This window comes from Lemur catta, chromosome 3 (assembly GCF_020740605.2).
Source record: "Lemur catta isolate mLemCat1 chromosome 3, mLemCat1.pri, whole genome shotgun sequence".
In the NCBI taxonomy this organism is placed as follows: Eukaryota; Metazoa; Chordata; class Mammalia; order Primates; family Lemuridae; genus Lemur; species Lemur catta.
In genome coordinates, this window is record NC_059130.1 from 7149377 (window position 1) to 7172265 (window position 22889).

The 22889-nt window shown below is 34.5% G+C and overlaps 1 protein-coding gene across 1 annotated transcript in view; it reads left to right on the forward strand.

Annotated features, from left to right (window-relative positions):
* The first annotated feature begins 7464 nt into the window (after positions 1–7464).
* Positions 7465–22889, forward strand: part of LOC123634569 (WD repeat-containing protein 47-like) — a 62234-nt gene continuing 46809 nt past the window's right edge. Inside the window, exons 1-2 of the mRNA XM_045546304.1 lie at positions 7465–7599; positions 15096–15284. Coding sequence (XP_045402260.1) covers positions 7465–7599; positions 15096–15284 — 324 coding nt within the window. The remainder of the gene's footprint in view (positions 7600–15095; positions 15285–22889) is intronic.

Consider the following 22889-nt stretch of genomic DNA (forward strand, 5'->3'; position numbering starts at 1 on the left):
CTAAGATATTCAAACTTATAGCCTAGTGGAATTCTTCTCCATAACTTAGAGTCTTAAATATAATGCCTAATTTCACAGTCACTTTCCATGCTTTTTTCTGACTTGTGGAATGTCTGACATTGTAAATAATTTTATTTAACAGTTACAAGTTTTTAGTTATTACCATACTTTTATTTAACCATGTACAACCAACATGATTGGATAAAATTTGTCTATTTTTAATATTTAGTGGTTTTCCTAGCCATGTATTTGGCTTTTTATTTGCTACTTGTTTTTCAAAACAATGATACCTTTTAGGATTAACTGTATTTTTACCGGGTTTTATAACAGGTACAGCTACCCAAGTATGCCAAATGGACACACATATGCACACGCATACAAACTGGCAAAAAAGCTTTTCACAGTACACATGCTCAAACTGTGCTAGCTTCAGTTAAATAGATTTGGCTATTGATGCGACAGGTCACAATGCAATTTAGAAGCAATTAAAAGGTAATGAATGTGCTGAACTGAAAACTCTGCCTAGAAGGCTTTTTCTCTGTACACGGAAAAGTAGATAGATTTCTGTCTCTCTATTGTCCCCTGCAGTAATGTCTTCAGGCAAAATGTCATTTCAAGGGCTACAGACACCTGCCTAAAATCTTGATTTTTTAATGCAATGTTTACACAGAAAGTTATGAATACTTCATTGGTACAACAGCATGACTCATCCTATAGATAGTTATTAGGTACAAGCTAATTTAAAAGTCAAATTTCCATTGTGAATATCTATTTTTAAAGGCACTCTCACGACACTAGGTTTCATGGTATTGAATAATGACAGTCTTTAGTGGTTCATGAAGTGCACTGGCAATGTGGATTAGACACCTGCACATTTTCCACAGGTTTCTGCATCGCTATGTGTAGGATAAATTTCCTAACAGGTGAGGCAAGGTAGCTTGTGTGCCTAATTACTGGAAGTGTGTATCAAACACTGACAGAATAAAAATACTGGATATGATTGTAGGCAGGAGAACATCAAATAGTTTTGTTTATATCGCAAAGGTGTAAAGTAGTGCATTGCCATTATGCTATTTTAATAAAATGAACATATTTTCATTCTAAGAATCATTTTCTGACTAATACTGTCATTATGTGTATGTACAGTCCCCAATTCAGGTTATGGTTTATTGTATCTGTTTAATAATCAATGAATATTCCTAAATAATATTGGAACTACGTTATAAAATTCAGTACTTTCAGCATAACATCATGCCCACACTGCCCATATTTTTCTTTTCCTTATCTTGTTTTTGTGTCCTAGATAATATTCTGATCAAGAAAAGCTAGATTCTTCCTGAAAAATAAATATTATGCCATTTAGGTGAATTGTTTTCTAAAAAGTCAAGAAAATAACATGAAAGTGTCATTTAAAGACAGCTAATTTATTTATTTATTTTTAAGATTTATTGAGGTGTAATTGGCAAATAAAATTATATATATTTAAGTGGCACAATGTGATGATTTGATATATGCATATATTGTAAGATGAGTCCCACAATCAAGTTAGTTAACACTCTATAAACTTACATAGTTACTGTTTTGTGATTTTTGTTTTGTTTTACTTTTTGTGGTAAGAAGACTGAAGATCTACTCTCTTGGCAAGTTTCAAGTAAAGAATACCCTATTATTAACTGTATTCATCATGTTGGACATTAGATCACCAAAACTTGCTCACCTTGTAACTGAAAGCTTGCATGCTTTAAACAAGCTGCTCATTTAAAATGGAGATTCTCTTAAACCTTGTCATGGTTCTCCAAGTTCAACTCTAAATTTTATTCTGTGACTTTGCCACTGTTGATAAAACTGCCACTGACAGAATGTAATCAATATAGCGGAAAAAGTAATCCAATTATTGGTGCCTATTGATGCCACTTAAAGTATCTCTTAGAATACATGGGATTAACTATTTTCTCTCACTTCAGGGTCTGTATCTTTTGTATATTTTTGACTATCCTGTTATAGATGACTGAGAAATGTTCATTTTGACTACACAAGAGTTATTTCAGCAAGCAATCATTTATAGAGAACCTACTATGTGTCAGTTTTGGAAGCATAAATAAGAATAGCAGCATTCCATGTCTTTGAAGGGCAGGAGACACAGTAGAAAGTATTAAAATAGCATGTTAGCTCTACCTGTGCTCTTTTTACTTTTCTGTAAAAATCTTGGTGAAAAAATAATCATTTCAGTCTAACAATTTTTTTGGTAAATTTATCAATTTTGATTGAATTTATTTAATCTCAATTATTTGTTATTAAGCAAATGTAATATTCATTTTATAGCAGAATTTGCCATTAATTATCTGAGTAATAGGAGTGAAGATGTGAACTTGTAGGTATTAGACTTTGTACACGATGCTGTTTATATAGACTAGGCAAAACATTTCTCAAATTTCAGTTGGCTTCAAACCATCACTACTAGATGGAAGATCTTTCTATGTTTCATTATTAAACCACCAGTGGATTGTTTTTTTAAGTGAAAAAACAATCTTATAATATTATTTATGATGAATGTAGCCAAAAGATATTCATTTCTTTTCAACATGGTTGATTTCACTTTTCTTTATTCAAGCCAGAGCTATTTCCTTTATGTTCACACAATTGGACATATTTAGTGAACATGGAGTTTCACTGTTTTGAATACTTGCAAGGAGTTTTAAGAAATAAAAAAAAAGCAACACACATTTAGTGGTCCCAAAGAGTAGAATGAATAAGGATCATGAGTAAAAAAATGAGAAAAGAATATAGGAAAGTCACACAGTCAACAAAATATCTCATAAGTAGGAACAATAGCATCTGCAACATGGTTGAAGTAACAAGGAATGTCAAAAGGGAGAACTTACTAGGCAAAAAGAAATTACTTGGTCTGAAATATGTTAGGGCATTTGCTCATTTATTGAGGAAATTTAACAGCTTTCCCTCTTAGAATGTGTATTCTTGGACACATGGATTTCCATACAGTAAAAATTACAGAGCAAAATTTTGGCTTTTGATAAAAAACAAGTGGAATGTAGTGAGAGCATTAATATTGATAATTATGATATAAATTAACTTATATATATGGTATTTAACCTCCCCAAATTGAATTACTTTATATGAAGAATAGAGACACAAATATTTGTAACTTATAGAGATGTTGATTGATTAAAAGAGAAAAAGGTAATAAACCACTTAGCTTGATTCTGATAACTATAATTGCCTCTTTCCTGTTATTATTTTCCATGTGGAAATAAATGGCAGCTTGGCACCCCTTTTTGGAGGGAAAAATGACTGCTGCACACCTTCTATGCATACATTATTCCATCAGACAAGGTACTATCCAATCGTTATGGGTATAGTTTTAGATGCAATGCTTCAGTGAGTCAATTTCTGTATATCTCATCTGTTTACATGTTTTGGAATGTGCATACTTTCAAAATCAATATATTAATTCATGTATAACATGGTCTTGGAAGAAGATATCTTCACTAGGATGCCTAGTCAAAATAGAAATCCTTATTCAACTAAATTTGAAAAATTCTGTATAATCTAGTCCTGGTTCAGAGTTTCCCAAAATAAATTAGCATATTGAAATCTGTAAAAAGTTCTGAAGTTACAAAAAAAAAAAGCTTCTTTTCACCTTTATTAACATTCTTGATAACTGGATATAGGCTGGTTTGGGGATTATTGATCTAGATTAAATCATGAGGTATGCTTAACTTCTCTTATCCTCAGCACCAGACATTTCTCAACTGATGTCCTTTACTGAAATCCCCAGGATTATTATTTATATACCTCCAAGTTAAGATACCATTAATATGTTTCTTAAGGATATCAGTTTAAATGCAAATATTTACTTGAAAAGTTTCTTTTAGTAAACGTTATTATTACTATTATATAGAAAAAGCAAAACTATATGAGAATAAAACACAAGTCATAATATATTAACACATTCGGTTTCTCAAGCTATAAATCTTGGATTTATGTACAATTTATATCTCTCTGTATTCTCTCAACCTCCACAATTTATGGATTGTAACTCAGAAATGTCTAGTGTTATGCTGGAGTTGGCTGGAACTAGCTCAGGAGAGCTTCCTGGGCACATTTCTTCTGAATTCTGCATTCAGTGATAAAACATTAGCAGCCTGAAATTGGCCATGCTAGGGACATTCACATACCATAGAAGCTGGCAAGTGTTACAAATCAGGTATTGTTTGTTTTGAGCTAGTTGTTGAACACTGACCAGCACACTGCTGGAAATACCTGCACTCTGCTCCTCCTTTTCATTCTTCTAACTCAGTGTTAGTTCAGGCCTCATCATTGCTTCACAAAAATACAATAAATTATTGAGTAAATAAATAAAACACGTCTTCATATTTTTTTCCTGCTTAACTTCTTCAGTCTTCCTATTGTCTATGGGTAATATCAAGTTTCCTAGTGGGTCTTAAAAGGTCCTTTATAACCTAGAACTCATTAATTTTTAGTTTTGTACATTTTTTTAGTTATGGAAAAGTTCTTATCATTCCTGAAATGGCCTTGCCTGTTGAGTCAACATGTCCTTTCACCCATTTCTCTATAGCAGGATTCTCATCTTTCAAAACATTTGAAATATTACTTCTTCTCTATCAAATATTTCCTGACTGCCTTAGTTAAATTTTCCTTCCTCTCTTCCTTCACAAATTCAGATATAATTTTTAACTCTCATATAAAACTGATTACACTAAATTGTATTAATAACAACATATTAATATGGCTGCCCTCCACACTGGATTCTGGGTTTATTGACACCTTCATAGGGGTCTGCTTTTGAAAGGGTGATTCCAAAAACAAATTGATGGTAGTAACCTGGAGGAGCAGAGAAGGAATATTGAGGACAAACCTGTCAGAACTCTCTATAGTTTTGTCCAGTACCAAATCTTTATTCCATAAGATGAAACACAGAAAATGCACACCATCAAACCTTCCTTCATAAGCAATCCCATTTAAAAATATAGGCATTTTAAACTGAGCTTATGAGAGATTGTGAAGTGAGAGTTATTAACGCAGAACCAAATTACTTTAGAGCAGGCAAAACAATGGATGCTTATAATGGATTCTTCTCTTCATATGTCATTTGAAAAGCTCATATTTTCAAGAATAGAAGGGAAAGTGGGCTGGAGGGAAGATCAGGAAAGGATTTCTCGTTTTAATCCAGAATTAATTTCATTATATGGTAAGGGTGCATATTATATCACTTGGTGGATATTTATTCATAACCCCATTTAATGTGATATGACACGCATGTTTTTAAAAGCGATTTATTTTAGCTGCTTTCAAAAGCTTCCTGAAATCCTATTAAGGAAGAGATTTCTGAAGAAATACATCTTACTTGCTGTAAAAGGTTTACAAATACAGGTATCTCGGAGTAATCCTGCCTTCACAACAAATGCTATATCTAATGCAATGTTATAGTGAATGGTCATAAGCTTTTCCACCTCCAATTCTACAGAAAATATATTAAGAAAAATGCTGTATATCTGTGCCTATGATACTTTTGACTAAATAGAAAATTGTGTATGAAGAGAAGAAGGATCATTATCTAAAGTCATGCTCATTCATCTGACAAATGCTTACTTGACATACCTGTTAAGCCAGATACTATTTCAGGCCCTTAAGATAAAATGGCAACTGTAAAGAGAATCCCTATTCTCTCTGGGAAACAGATATTAAATAATAACAGTAAAGGTGCAGTATGAAAGACAATGATGATTCTTTGAAACCAAGAATAGATCTAGGTGTCATAAGGCTTGAAACTATTATAATTTGGCCTCCCTTCTAAGAAAAAGAATACCAAGCACAAGTACCAATAAAACAGCAGGCAGTGGATAGGTGCATGTGCTGCCTATGAACATCCCCTATGACCAGGACCTGGGTCAAAACATGACAGTGAATGGGACAAGTCAGGTGCAGGGGGCGGGAGGTGATTGCCCCTGCATTCTTGGTAGGTCTGGAGTTGGGAATGAGGATTTGTAGGGAGTGAGTCAGAGAAAAGGGCAGGAATAAATGGGGAATGGGAAGAGAGAGAAAGAATTGAAGATAGAGATGAAAAAGAGAGATACAGAAAGAAGAAATTCACCAAGAGATAAATAGTTACGGTGAGAAAAAAAACAGAGGAGAGAAGAAATGGATGTTAAAAATCCTTCATTCTTAGTTCATACTTTGATGCTTCAATATCCCTTTCACTGCCCTAATTCTGACCCGACACTGAAAACTGGCTGAAACTCCTAGATAAGAAACCCATTCGTTGTAGCCCAGTCTTGACCCCACAGCTGCTCGTGACCTGGCTGACACTCCCTACCTGGCAGGGGGAGGGCTGTAAGGGCTCCAGGGGTGTCAGTTGGTGATCCAAGAAGCAGATATTTAGACACAGGACTGCAAAGGGTTTATTACAGAAATGTCCACAGAATGTTGAAAGGGAAGAAGATGCAGCCTTGGGTAGCAAAAACCCACAGAGCATGATACAGACTTGACACCTTTTCTAACTTAAAAAAAAAAACACCAGTTGGGGAGGAAAAATGGCAGAGTAAAAGTGACCTCCTGGCTCCCTGCTCCCAGAGAAAGAGGTGAAGAACAAGAACTCGGTCTACTACGCACGAGTGGATTGCTCCCCTGCCAGAACCGCCTGGTGAAACTGCAGAGAAGTAGCCTGGGACACACCACGCAGGAAAAAGAAAAGGTGAATGAGAGATAGGATCATAAAGTCTGGGGAGTGTGAGATAAACCATAGAGAACAGAGAGTGGGATGGCTGCACACGCCGGCCAGTGGGTGCGGTGGGCTCTGACCCCCAGGAGAATGTCCTGCTTCCCCAGTGACCTCCACACCCGCATAGACGGGGACCTGCCTGAAGTTGGTGCAAAATCACAGCAGGAGAGCTGGGCTCTGTGGAGAGGAGACAACAGCAGGAATCACCTTGAACTCCCCGGAGCTCTGTGCTGGGGCTGCACTGGGCAGGGGGGGACCGGTCTGAGCTACCCCCCAGGGAATTAGGGGACAGGCACCTGGCCTCTGGCCGTTAGCGGGACCAGAACAACGAGGAGGTGAACAACGAAAAGGGGTCTCCACCCTGCACCCTTCCTCCAGACCAGAGACTCTCGCGACAAGCTCTGCCCTTCCATGACCTGTTGTCAACTAGCCAGGCCCGTTTGGACAGGTGGATTTCGAGCGCTCCCCAGTCACGGGAGGCCGCCACCCGCGGGACTCGCAGGCGCTGGTCACGGGGACGCGGGCACCGCCCTCCCCCAGCGCTGCGACTTTGCACAGAAAGTGGTGGCTCCACCGCTGGAGGTCGGGAGAGGCAAGAAAAGCCACTTTCCCTGTGACACTGGCGTGAGTCTGCGGGCCTTGGCGCAGATCAGTAGTTGACAGCACAGTGACTGCCAGACCAACTTAGGTCATCCAGGAGGATCATGACTCTGGGGCCTGATCCCTGCGTCTGGGCGGCTGCCAACAGCGGGGTTCATGGTCAGGGAGGAAAATCCCGGCCAGAGGCCAGAGCAGGTGCACCCAGGAACCCCCTCTCCCCACCAGGAGCAGCCTCCCAGGTGTGTGGAAGAGCCCTGAGAACATATTAGCGGCCCCCCCAGCGGCAGATCAAGCACCCACGGGAGCACACACATCCAGGCTGGTGGGCAGCGCTGCCATATGCCTTGCTCCTACCACCACTTTAAGGGGAATAGGGTCTAAGTAACCCCCAGGAGTGGCGAGATCCTTCCTAAAGATTGGGGCATTAGTATTCCTCACCCAGGGACCAGAAACCAACACAGAGGTGATAACTGGCTCCTCCACACAATCTACAACCAATTAGAGAGAGGGCAACCCCACAGCTCAACATGGTACCCTCCGTCTCAAGCTATTAGAGGGCAGTGGAGTTATACACGCAGGTGCAATTCACCACATGAGAGCTTAAGCTGGGGAGCCAGACTCACTAATCTCCACTGGCAAGAGCTGAAGACAACAGGTCAGAGATAACTCAATTTGCCAAAATACCTCTAAGGCAATACAAGACCAATACAAGACCCTCACATCACTGTTAAGGAATGTCCCTTAGGGCTTGAGGTTAAGGGCACAAACCAGTCCTAGCACTCCCAGTTTTCAATCAATTATCCTGATGAGAAAGAACCAGAGAAAGAACACAGGGAATATGAAAGAGCAGAGAGAAAAGTCATCCCCCAAAGAAATCATAGCTACGTAAGAAGGAGCCTGTTAGAGCAGCAAGAAATGGCAAAACCTGCACTGACTGGTCCTTCAATCACTTCTCAGGATTTGTTATTATTGCAGTATAGGAAAACCCATTAAAGATATAAGTGACAAAAAGAAAAAAACAACAACCAAACAAAAAAACTCATAAGAATTATTTCCAATGAAAGAGACTGTTAATAAAAAAGAACACAGAGGAGGAGGGGGATAATTTAGTAAAACAAAAGCAGAAAAATATTTCTGAAGATGAAAAATTCATGTAGAAAATTGTGACACAGGAAATTCCTGACCCAAATATACAAGACTTTCGAACTATCTTAAGGCTGTAATTATAAATATAAAGAAAGGCCACAAAACAGTAGGGGATTCCATAAACACACAGGAAAGATATGGCCAGATAACATGAGACTATGGCCAAACAAAAAAGAAAGTTGGAGCTGGTAGAACTGGTTAAATTTTGAGACAAATAGAAGAACGAACGTACCAAATAATTGTAAAGTAAAGGCTATGCTACAAAGTACAAAATGAAAAACAGATGCTAAAAATCTGCAAAGAAATACAGGAAAGTTAAAATAAAAGTTATGTCCAAATTTAATCAAAAAATAGATATAAAAATAATTTTTTAAAAAGCAATCTATAGATAAGACTGGCAAAGAAGTTGCAACATACTCATATTTGAAATCCCTGAAAAAGATAACCAAGCACTGGAATGGAATGAATATTCAAAAATATAATTTAAAAATATTTCCTGAAATAATAGATAATATCAGTGTACATATTTAAAAAATGAAACACATTATATTCCAGGAAAAATTGACCCAGAACAGAAGCATTTCTTAGTAATATGATTGGATTTTAAAGAAAAAGAAAAAAAAATCCTTTGGCCTTCTAAGATTAATTTATTTGACCAGATGAGATTAATTTAAGGAAAATAATCACACATTCAGTTTTTTCTGGGGCAGTTGCTGGCTCAAATCTTGCGTACTATCCAATTTTTTGTTATTTTCCCTTTCAAAAGAGCTCCCCTTTGAAAATAAATTATACAATTAAGTTGCTATAAAGCTTCTCACAACTTTTAATGTTTGTAGATAGTAAGTACCTAGTACTAAGAAGTTTATCAAAAGTGGGCCAAGTGTTCTGTGTTCAATAAAGCTCTCCTTCTAGTATTAGGCCTACACACATCCCATTTTGAAGTTTCAAGAACTCAGGGAATATATTTCCTATAATAACTTTCTGATCAATTTCTCAGATCAAGATGGGCAAAATATGGCCTGCAGGTTAGTTCATGTCCTTTGTCTATTTTTGTAAATAGCTTTATTGGAGCATCCATTTGTAATACATATTGTTTGTGGCTTTTTTTGCACTACAACATGAGAGTTAAATACTCCTGTCAAACATCACATGGCGCGCAAAGCCTAAAATATTTACTATCTAGCCTTTACTGAAAAACATTTGCTGGCCCCTTTCTATAATAATAGTTCCACACTAGAATTTGAGAATCCTTAAAGTGAATTGATAGCAATCCTTGAAAATATTATATTTATCAAATAATTTTATTATTCTTAATTTTGAAAAACCAGAGTGCTAACTACCAAACCATAATACTTTCTATTTTATTAGCTAGTATGATTTTGCAGACTATATTAATATTTTCTCTTCCTAATTTAGTACACTTAAACTCATTTAATTGTATTAAATATATTGAAATATGCATTTTATCACAATTTGATACAATGGAACAGATTCCTTGAGGTGTAACATATTAAACCTCTTTCCAAAGTTTCTAAATTAGCAGAGCACCTGCAGCCAAATGATGAAAAACAATTCTTGTTTGCACTCCCACCAGTTGCAAGACAAAGAACAAAGCTTCTGCAGCACTCTCATCACCTGCTGGCTCAGGAGTAGAGAAAAGGTTTTAATAAACATCTCCCACCTAAGCTATTTTATGCTAGCACCAGCCTGCTGAATCAGCTTTAAAAAATACATGTTTTACCTAGGCCTTAAATTCTATGTCTCAGCATTAGTATGTGAATAGAAACTTCACTTTCCAAAATAAATATCTTGAGCATATTATAATGGCACATTTTCTTATTAATTTTCTTTTATGTTTATGATATAGCTACCAAAAACTAAGGTAGCATCTCCTGTTCAAAATCTAGTAGCCATTTTAAAGTATCCTTTTACATCAAATTGTAATACATAGAGCACAAAGTGTCAGTATCATGCCTTAGAATAACAAATTTTAAGAATTAGATGTGGAAGAAAGATAACCAAAGTTTCTAATTTGAGATAAACTTAGAACTTCCATAGAAATTCGGAAATTCTAAATAAAATTTAGAGAAGTTTATTTTTCCTAATTTCTATCAATACTAGCCTTAGTTGACCTTTATATAGTCTTTGTTAAAAAAAAAAGGTTTTGTATATAAAATAATTAAAAATATATTTTCATAAGTGTTCAAGTCTGTCTTACAAATTATATTATTCTACTTAGAAATTTAATTACACCTAACTAATATCTTTTTTAAGTCAATTAAATTTTCTGATATATTAAACTATATTAAATATTTAAGTACTTATATTGTGTGTATAAAAATAAAAATTTCCAAAATATTTTTGACTTGTTTAAATCTAATATATTAAATTAAAAATGAGGAAAATATTATTTTCTTAAATTTTTCAATATTGCTTTTACATGTAATTTAAAAATTAAAAAATAAATTGGAACTAAGAAACTAATCAGTGAGATATTCTAACATGCCAGATTATTTTTTAAAATCATATTTCAAATTAACACATAGTATGCATGTACTTAGAATATCTCCATGGTTAAACTTTCCTTGTTTAAAATATTCTGTATTGCAATGGCTATATTTTATAGAATATAACTCTCTTTCAAGATAACATTTTAAACCAGATCGGAAAAATGTATAATTACATCTCCAAAACTCAGTATGACAAATAAACGTTACATTCAAAATGTGACTATTAGAAATTTGAATAGTCTCTTGAAAAATATCTTTTGAGTATCAACAGAGATGTTCCTCTCAGCTGTTGCTGCTAGGAGGAATCACATAACTGTATAGAATAACTTCTTGCTGACTACATTATTAGTACTTTGATGATCAAGAAGCAATATTTTCAATGATCAAGAAGCAATATTTTCAGCATTTTTATCCTAGTATGGTAGTTTATTATTAATATATAGGTATACCTGTGGTTTAATGAAGTTTTAAGAAATGTTCAGATGGCATTGGGTTTATATGTAATACATTATAATAGGTTTCTATTAGAAATAATGGAGAATAGATTCTCAGTTATCTTTTTTTACACAGGACGTGATTTCAGGAATAGATTATATGAGTATAAGTGGAAAACCCTGTGTTCATTATTTTCATTTTTATAATCAATTACAAACATTCTTAGGGTAAAGGCATTTTTTTTTTTCTGTAAGGGAAATATATCTTCCAAGTGAATTGGGTTTTCCATGCCAAACAAATTTGAATTTTTTTTACAGTTAATTAATGTTGCTTATCAAAAAGAAAATGGTCAAAAGAGTGAATTCACAATCTAAGTCTCTTGAGTTTACATTAAGTCCTTACCTAATTCTTGGGTAACTTTCAACTTCATGTTCTGTGCGAAGGTGAAAAATACACTTTTGTGTATTAACAAAACATATACAGTACTGAAAAATTATTATTTTATAAATTATAGATAGTTAGAAATTTAGCTGATTGAAACACCATGAGTAAGAATGGAATGTCTTATTCTGACACAGAAGAACTGAGCCACTTTAATAAAGAAAAACACCCTCAATTTCCAGGCTGGGTTTAGAATCAGATAAGAGGTTTCTGGACACAATGTTTTACAACCAACTTACTTTGTAATTTCATAATACATCTAATTCTCAACCAAGGTGTGGTGGTAATCCCTTTTCACACAGCCCAATCTTGCTTTGCAATTATCAAAACACTGCCTTGTTTCAATTTCACCTGAATTCCACCTTTGCCCTAAATCCTATAGGAAGGTGATATTGTCATTTGTGAGGTGGACGGCATTCCTTGATTCCTCCCAAGGATGTTTAGAAGATGAAATTCTGTAATATCTTTATTGATTGTTTCACCACTTGAGTGAGCTCAGTTATATTTAAATTTGGTTATTTTCTGAATTTTTAACATATTTTTTGGAAGTACCACAGCATTTCCCAATATTTAAATTAAATCCAATTGAGTTAAGTATATTTGTTAAGTTGATTGGGTTCTAGAATAAGATAAATTTATGGTCATTCTAAGAGTTCTCTGTAATGAATTTTAAAATTCATTTAGTGTCATTTAGCGTATATTTGAGCATATAGAAGACACAGCTTTGTATACTTCACTTGCATACAAAAGAGTGACCATGTTCATAAAATTATATTCCAAGAAAGCAATAAATTTCAATTTGTGAATATAAATGTAACATGATAAAAAATTATCACAATCATGTTCTATGAATAGTAATCTTAATTCTATTCTTTAAAATAGCAAAGTAATAATACTTTCAGAAACAGAGAAAAGGAGATACTTAAATACAAATTACTATTAAATAATTGAACTTACCTATGCAGAAAAACTGGTACACAGATATACAGCATTCTCATTAACGTATGCATTTATTTACTCTGAATAATGCACCAAGAAGCTTAAACTCTTGACATAAATATTTTCAGAAAAACTACTTTATTTTCAGTCATTGCTTACTGTAAATTATTAATGAAGATTACTGTCACAATAAATTAAAATTTATATTCATTTTAATTTGTGCCAGCATATATTGGAGTTTTAAAATAAAATTGTTGGAAAAATATTATTACTGCCTAATAATGATTAGAAAATCATAAACAAGAGTTTATGATTTATTTATTTATGATTTACTTATTCCAAGGGAGGAGTAAATCTTTGGAAGTTACTAAAATATAATATTGAGATACAATTATTTTTTGATATACATTTTATGTAACATTGCCAGACACTTGAGTGGCTGTGGTTTCATTCTGCATAGAAAAATGCAATGCCCCAAAGCCTTGTCTATGTCACAGCCACAGAGTTGGCCTGGTATTGGATCTCCCGCAGATTGACTCAAGCAGAAGTGTCTAGGCTGCCAACTCTTTTGCTTGTTTGAATTGGAACATATCAGATGATGAATGGTGAACTCCCATTTATCAAATGTCACTCCATCCCTATGTATAAAACTGTGAGTGTATATTTTAACGCACTCTCTACAGTGCACTGCAAACTGTAGACATATTGTATAACATGCTAGGAGCCCAGGAAGGCACTGCCCTAACTGCTGAGGTAAGCATCTTTTAGAAAGAATTATGCTTGGTTCCCTGTTTTACAGTTTCCATCAACCTTAGGGAAAGAAGTTAATTGTACTTAAGCCTCTTGAGTGATGTGGTATTAGTCTTACAACAAGATGATCCTCCTAAGAGAGAAAGGAACACAAAGCTTATGAAATAGAAGCATCTGCCTTTGTCTCTTTTGGTTTTAAATTTATGCCCAAGGCATTTTTTATTAACACTAGAAAAACATTAGTAGGTATCATTGTAAAAACATCATGCTGTGCTAAATGCCTACACATTTTTTTCAGATTATTTCATGGAATCTGACTCCATTTTTTAAATTTTAACTTGATTTTTTATTTTAAAATAAGTCTGTACATTACATAGTTCTTATTCAAACACTTAGCTTAATAAGGGTCACCATTTCCTGTTTCAGCTGAATCTCAATACCACACAGCTCTTCAGAAAGGATTGTGTCTGGCAACTTTACTAGAAAAAGACAACTCTAAGATATCCCTAAACAATCAATTAGATCTGAAACAAAGTCTGATATGGCCTTACTGGCTTCAGACACTTTACTCAGATACTTTGAGTGAACAAGAATTTTAAATGTTTTTCTAGTAGGCATTACTTTGAAAAGCAAAGATGATTGTTATATCTAAATACATTTCAAAATGATAGTAAGAATTATCGTAAGAAAATAATATGGCTGGAATTTCTATTCTTTGGTAATTTTTGTGAATTGGACAAGTCTACCTATTCAGTTTATAATTATAATAAAAATAATATCCTCATATAAAATGCTTAGAATAATGTGTTTTGTGGGAACTCTGAAAACCTAAAAATGACAAAAATTAAAAAAAATAATGGGAGCTTTCAGGTTGGTGAAAGCATTTATGAACTGGGAGGATGGCATTCCCCAATTCCACAGGAAAAGTAGCTCTTATTCTTGGGACCCTGATGGACCCCACCCTACATACCTCATCATCTGGCTGTTCATTTATGTGCCCCATCACAGTAAGCCCGGAAAAGAAAATATGTAAAATTTAAAAAAAATTGAATTGAAGAGAGAAAATAAAAATATAAGTGTTAGGAAGAAGAGAAGAGAAGGACGTTGGCACGAATAAAGATAAATATTTGAGTCTCTTTATATACCTTTCTAGATGCATATAAGTAGTTACTGACTTCTAAGAAGTACCACTGAAAAATGTTCATTTGAAGTAACACCAGTAAGATGGCACAATAAGAAGTCCCAGACTTCATCCCCCCAGAGAAACACCGACAAAGGAGTATCTTACAATACGTTTATGAGAACTCCAGAATTCGGTTAAGAAATTACAATACTTCAGACAAGCACAGAACCAAGAAAAATTATTTTTAAACAGGTATGAAGAACAGTTTTGTTTCAGCCATGTCAGCCTCTCCTCCAGGCTGGCACAGGTCAGTACCAAGCAAGTTCCACTAGGTCTGTGATTTCTCCTTTGGACGAAGCAGTGAGTGAAACATGCATTCAACATCCCTCAGCCTTTCAAGGGACTGCCCAAGAGGCCTACTTCTGTCACACCGAATTCACTACACAGTGAGGCAGCCCGCATAGAGAGAACACCTGGAGGTAGCGAAGAACAAGAAAAGGAGCAGATACTCTCAGTAGCCTGCACAGTGCTGCAGGATGGAGAGAAGGTGAACAACCCTAAGACTTCTTCAGGAGGAAGGGTGAGAAGTGGAGCTTGTATCTAATGTCCTGGAATTTCAGTGCACTGCCCTAGGGAAAAGAAGTGGGCAGCTCTCAGCAGCAGGAAAAGCTCTACAGGATAGGGGGACTATATACAACCCCAAATCTTCTCCTTTAGGAGGAAGAAAGAGAAGTGGAGCTTGCACCTCATGTCTCAGCATCTTGGCACACTTCTATAAAGTCAAGGAGAGAGAGGTTTGTGGTGGCCCACATAGCTCTGCATGTGTGGAAGAAAGCACACAATCATGAGATTCTCCCTCAGGAGTGAGGGAGAGCATCGAAGTGCACATGCAACATCTCAGCCCATGAGTGCGCTGCTCTAGAGTAAAGAGGAAGGCAGCTTACTGTGGCCAGAAGGGCTCTGTGATGTTTGGAGAAGACACACACCCCTGAGGAAGGGAGAGCAGTGGAGCAGAATGCTTATGTAAGGAAATAATGGCCAAAATCTTCCTAAGTATGGGGAGATAATTGGACACCCAGATTCATGAAGCCTAAAGAACCCAGATAAGAAGAACAGAAAGAAATCTACATTAAAACACATTATAATCAAATTGTCAGAAGTCAAAAACAAAAGAGAGAATTTTGAAAACAGCAAGAGAAAAACAACTCATAGTGTGTAGGAGAAGCCCTATACAATTATCAGCAAATGTATCAGCAGAAACTTTGCAGGCCAGAAGAGAGTTGGATGATATAGTCAAAGGATTATATGAAAAACTGTCAATCAAGACTACTATATTTGGCAATATTGTCCATTAAAAATTAAAGAGAGATAAAGACTTTCCAAGACAAACAAGAGCTAAGGGAGCTCATCACCACTAGACCTGCTTTACACAAAATGCTAAAGTGAGTTCTTCAAGTTGAGATGAAGGACGCCAAACAGAAAATTAAAGCATATGAAAGTATAAAACTCACTAGTATAGGTAAATATATAAACAAATACAGAATAATGTAACATAGTGTTAGTGATGTGTAAATCACATTTAATTTTATAATAAAAGTTAAAATACAAAAAAATGAATAACTATAAACACAAACATCTGTTAATAAATTCACTATATAAAAAGATGCAAATTGTGACATCAATAACAAAGTGTGTTCAGGGAGAAGCAATAGTGTAGAGTTTTGTATGTAATTTAAATTGTTGCCTCAAAATAAACTATTATAAGATGTTTTACGTAAGCCTCATGGTAACCACAAAAAAAGTACAGAATTTGTAAAAAAGAAAAAGAAACAGGAATCAGAGAATATCATTGCAAAACAATCAAAGAAATGCAAAGAAAGACAGACAGGAAAAGAGGAATAAAGAACTTCAAAAAACAGACAATAAAAAAATAACAATGGTAAATCCTTTATAATAAGACAAAATTGACTTTAAGTCAAAACCTGTCAAAAGGGGCAAAGAAGGACATTATATAATGATAAAGGGGTCAATTTGTCAGGAAGATATAACAATTATAAATACATATGTACCAAACATTAGAACATCTAAATTATATAATACAAATGTTCACAGACCTGAAGGGAGAAATATACAACAATACAATAATCGTCAGAGACTTCACTTTCAACAATGGGTAGAACATCCAGACAGAAAATCAATAAGGCAGCAGTGGACACGAACAACACAATAGACCAAATGGACCCCATAGACATACTAATATCAAGAACATTTCACCCACTAGCAGCAGAATATGCATTCTTCTCAAGTGCACGTGGAACATTCTTCAGGATAGATCACAAATTAGGACACAAAATAAATAGAAAATCTGAAGAGATTGTTGATGACTAAGGGATTTAACAACAACAAAATAAAACCTTTCCAATAAACAAAGGCCTAGGACCAGATGGCTTGACCAGGGAATTCTACCAAACATTTAAAGAATTAACATTAATCTTTTTTAAACTCTTCCAAAAAATTGAAGAGAACAGAGTACTTCTAAACTTAGTTTGTGAGGCCAGCATTACCCTGATACCAAATCCAAATAAGGATACTAAAAGAGCAGGGGAGCTCATCCTACTAAGTGAAGTATCACAAGAAGGGAAAAACAAGCACCACATGTACTCACCATCAAATTGGTACTAACCGATCAACACTTGCGTGCACACATAGTAGTAACATTCATCGGGTGTCGGGAAGTTGGGAGGGGGAGAAAAGGATGTGTATATTCACACATAATGGGTGTGGTCACTGGTAGTTTAACTGATTAGTCCATGATGATTTTATTAAACAACAAATCTATATTTCAAATATATGTTTATTGTATTTCCACAGGCATGCTCTTTATACTGTTATCAGTGCTCAGCACATACTGAGATAATGAAGACATCATACATATATTTCTGATGCAAGTCTTCATTTCTTTTTCAATTAATCTGTGCATTATTCAAAGTAAATAAATACATGAATAAATTAATAAAAGTGCCATATATAATGAAAGTATTTTTATTTTCTTTTTCCATTAGTCTTCTGTACTGGTAATTTTTTTTTAATTCCCAGTGACTAACTCTGGAATTTTAACCGGCCCTTTACAAACACTGGTTGTGCAAGCTGAAGCCCTGCTAGGAAACCATTTTCTCATAATTTGGTAACATTGAATACCTACATTTATAAAGTTCATTTAAAATCTCCCATTTTTGTATTGCCCTGCTTTTTGAGTCATTCTAATACTTATAACATTTAGGTTGTCATTTGCCTGAATAATCTCTGGGACAGACCATATATCTTCAACCCCAAGTTGCTCAGAAGAATGATCCCATCTGTTTACTTAAATAACATCAGTCTTCACCACAGAATATTCTTCTGAATTTTTCTCCTAATTATCATTGCATTTCTTCATGTTACTAGCTACCAATCTTTGATTATAAATAGGTCATAATGCCACTATTAGTTGTTTATTCCTCATCATCTTTTTCCTTTTCCATAATTGAAAAAACATAGACTTTGAGATAGTTTGACAACTTTGCTTGAAATCATGCAGTGTCTTTTAACCTGTTAATTATAAAAGCATATTTGGCATCTTGCTTTGCTTCAGAATAATATGGAATGATGAGTGTTACTCTTTTGTTGATGCATTGTCTGAATATCTTTTTTATTACGTATTCGTCTTAATTTTGATCAAAATAAGTTAATAGGTACTCAAAGCTAACACAACTGGAGAAAAATACAGGTCATTTTTTTAAAGTTAATTTTCCCTGCCAGAGAACAGAAAAATAAAGAGACTCTCATAAAAATTACATGTATCATTTACCTCTCGTTGTGAACTTGTATGCCTTGACTATGGTATATTTTGTTAAGTGAAAAAGAATAAAGGCCTAAGGGCTTTTCCCTCACAGAGCTTATGTTCAAGATAGATAGACATACAGTAGAGAAATGACACATACATGTGTATGTGTGTGTGCATGTGTATGTGCACAGTTATATTTGTGAAGATTATTATGAAGTCAAATGAAAGAGAGAGAGTTTCTAATAGCCAACTATAATGCCTCGCATTTGTTGAGTGTTTGCTAAACGCCAGACCCTGGCTGAGTGCAGTGGCTCATGCTTGTAAACCCAATACTTTGGGAGGCCAAGCCAGGAGTTTGAGACCAACCTGAGTAACATAGCATGACTCCATCTCTACCCAAAAAAGTAAAATAAAATAATAGCTGTAGTGCCAGCTACTTGGGAGGCTGAGGCAGGAGGATTGCTTAAGCCCAGGACCTCAAACTTTCCATGAGCTCTGATTGTGCCACTGCACAGCACCCTGTGCAACAGAGCAAGACTATGTCTCTTAAAGAAAAATTCCAGGCTCTTTTTAAAGTACTTAATATATTTTATTTTCCACCTAAAAATTTTTATGAACTAAGCATTTTAATCCTGTTTTACTAATGAAAATTTAGAGGTAGATAGATGTTAAACAATTTTCACGCAGTCACAGGGTTAATGAGTATTGTAACCAGAGGTCAAATTCAGAAATTCTGGCTCCATAGTTCACACTCTACAGAGCAACCTAAGGTATGATATTCTTGCAGAAGAATAATCAGTGGTAAGAACCAAAGAATGAGGATCAGTTAACCAGGTGATAGGATGTGCTACCAAGAGGGAGAACTTTCTGGGCACAGACACAGTGTGTGCCATAGTTGTGAGGTGGGAGGCAACTTTGCATAAGGAAGGGACGGAGAAAATGTCTAAGAAGCTTGGGCATAGAAAGCAAATATGTGCATACTATTTGGAAAAAGGGATTAGGTTACAAAGCCAGACAGGGCCAAATAACATAGAGACCTATGGTGTGTGTAAATAATTTAGAACTTTATCAAAATACAATGAGAAAGGATTTGCACAGTTTTATACTTGTATGGAATGTTCAAATTTGCCTGTTTGGCACATATCTCTAGAATAAGTTGGAACAGACATAGGAAATGTCTAAAATTCAATTTAGTATTTCAGATAAGAAATAGTTTGTGTAGAGAAATCATGGTATTAGTAAACAAAGAGGAGTGCATGGGTCTAAAATATATTTAGGGAACATATACATTCTTTAAGATAATCTAAATTATAATTACCTATTTATTTGTCTATTTTCCCATACAAAATTAGATTTTCCTCATCTTTGAATGCATAATACCTCTTAATAGCATACCACCTGGCACATGGTAGCCACTCATGAATGATTTAACACAAATCATGAAGCAATAGGTTGAGAGCTATAGAACAACCAATATGTCACTGACAAAAACAACTGGATCACATGGGCCTTAGGTGAGAAAAGCAATGGAATCTCTAGAGATGCTCACAAGGTTATAGGAGTAGTATTTTCATTAAATATGTTTTTCCTGACTTAAAATTTTGAGTTTTAAAATCTGGAAAAAACTACTATCCCCAAATCTATTGATTTTCAGTTGGGACTAAAGCAAAAAGAATGGTAAGCCTAACATATAACTTGTATTCTGCACTCTGCCCAACTTATTTATAAAAAATTAGACACAAAAACCAATTATTTTAATTTAATTTAACATCCTGAATATTAAGAAACAATTTAGGATAGAACATGGATTTAAAATAGTCCCACCTACTCTTCAGATAAATTATTCAACTAATTTAGTACATTGCAAGTTTTCTCATTATTTTTCATATCACCACTAGGAAAGTTTGTTAGAAATGGCATTGCTATTAAAAGGCTATTTGTAAAACATAAACATAATTTCAACAACAACAATAAAATGATTAATATTTTCCAACAATTTTCTCTAGGTCTATAACATTGGCTAACTGCATTAAAAGACATTTGAGCAACTACACAGAAATTGGCATTCCAATTTGTTCAACTAGCATATCAATTCCACCTCTGCAATTGAAAGGTAGAAGAAGAATCTGTTCTAAAAGCTAAATTTATTCATTAACTTTTCAAACTGATGCCTAAAAATTTGGGAAAAATAATTTTAATAATGCAAAGGCATAGGTTTATTTTGTTTAACTTAGTTGAGGACTGAATATACCAATAAAAATTACTGTTGATTTTCCCCTTTTTAAAAAAATTGAACCACGAGGGCTATAACTGATTGGATCAAATTCAATATTATATATTTTTTGAGTGTTTGCTATGTATCAGGCATTGTGTACATGGTAGCACACACATGATTCCTGTCATTTTTCTTGCTTTAAGCTCACAGTTCCCTGGAAGAAAATATGTAAACTAATAATTACAACATGATATAAAAAAGCAACAATAAAAATGACTACAACCTGGCATGCCTCCACTCTCACCTGCCCCAGAAATCGTGTAAAATCTGTTACAGAAACAATTATTTGGTTATTACTTTTAACAGAGATTTCATCTCCAATAGAACCTACATCCTAGAAAAATTATAATCTTATCAATTTTATTATGATTTTGTTACACAGTAACATAAAACTCCAAAATCCATCATGACAAGTCACACTCTTTCTATCTCCTATCAGTCCCTCCTTATGCCTTTTGGTCCCGTGCTTATGAGACAACGGCGGCACAATTTCAATGTGTTGATAGTGGTTATGGGCAGAGCTGATATGTGCACTTGTGTCAAATCTGACAAATGCATCAATTTATTTCATTTTATTAACAAGTTGACATGAAAGTGTTTTATGTAGGACATGATGAAATCACCCACAGCCGTTCATGCCCCCAGAACAAAGGTAGATACACAGTGGGTGCTAATTACATTCTCCTGGAAGTAAATGTCATTTCTTCCTGCTTTGATTTAACTGGTACTATGCCTACTAAAATGATTTTTACACATACATATACATATATGTATGTATATACATATACATATATACACTTGCATATATCTACCTATATGAATGAGAGGGGCAGAGAGAGGGAGAGATATTAAATAGAGAAAGAAAGAAGAAAAGGAAGGAAGGAAGGAAGGCAGGATGGATGGAAGGAAGAAAAGAAGGAATGAAGAAAGAAAGGAAAAATTGATTCATGCAGAATCTGAACAGAATACAATAATTTATATGGTTGAAGAAAATAAACCCCTACCTCATAATTGGTTTTCAGTTGTTTACTAGTTCAAGTTTTTTTAAACTAAGGCAATAATAAAATCTCCAGAGAAAATTTATACCTAAAAATCTTTCTGTTTTATTCAAAGAGTTATACAAATTATTTAGTAATATATATAATTTTTTGTTTTGTGTCCAGAATTTAAATACTTTTTTAATCATCAAATAATGTTTGTTCAACAACTCTTCCTTTGATTTTTTTCATCAAAATAAGATGTTTTCTTACAGGACTGTACAGGGAGCAGACAACAAAAGCACAATACAAAACTGAATAATAAAAAGGTCTGTGGAAATGAATAGAGCACTAGTTATTGTGCTGTGGGTAAACCTGCATAATAAAAGTAAAATGCCAGGGAGGCTTTGGACAGCAACTTCATTATTGACTGTGGAAGAGAAAATTCAAGCTTAGTAGTTGGGAATTATTTTCAGATCTGCAGATAGTCATCCTGCTGAAATGTCAGTCATTTTTATTATGTCTATACATTCCTTTAAAGATTTCTCTAAAATCCCATTGATTAATTATTGCTATGCCCAATATCTGATTTGTTTTTAAACTTAATATTTTGTTTATTGATTTGACTTCGGCCTCACAAATTATATGTGTATATTTATTTATATGATGTAATATAAAATATGCATGTACACATATATTTTAGATTTATGCCTTCTATTTTGTTGGTTTTATTTTCCTTCTTGGAGCAAAAATGCTTAATCAGACTTACCAGCATTTTTGGTGTTTCATCCAAGGATTTTGATGTGTATTTTCTTATTTGACAGAGATCTCAAATCTTACCTTCTTCATCCAGAATTCCAGGAACACTCCACAAAAGCAGTGAAAGCCTGAAAAGTTGTCATTGCTGCTGTATCTCTGCCTTTCTGTTTTGGCACTTTTTCACTCATATTATCAAATCAGTATAATCTAATCAAAATATATTGATAATACGATCATAGTTACAGATAATTTGGCACTAAGTACCACCAGGTAGCAAGTGTTATTTATTTCAGAATAATGGAATATGGTACATGTCTGTACAATGCTCTTCACAAATCTGCAGAGTTGCTA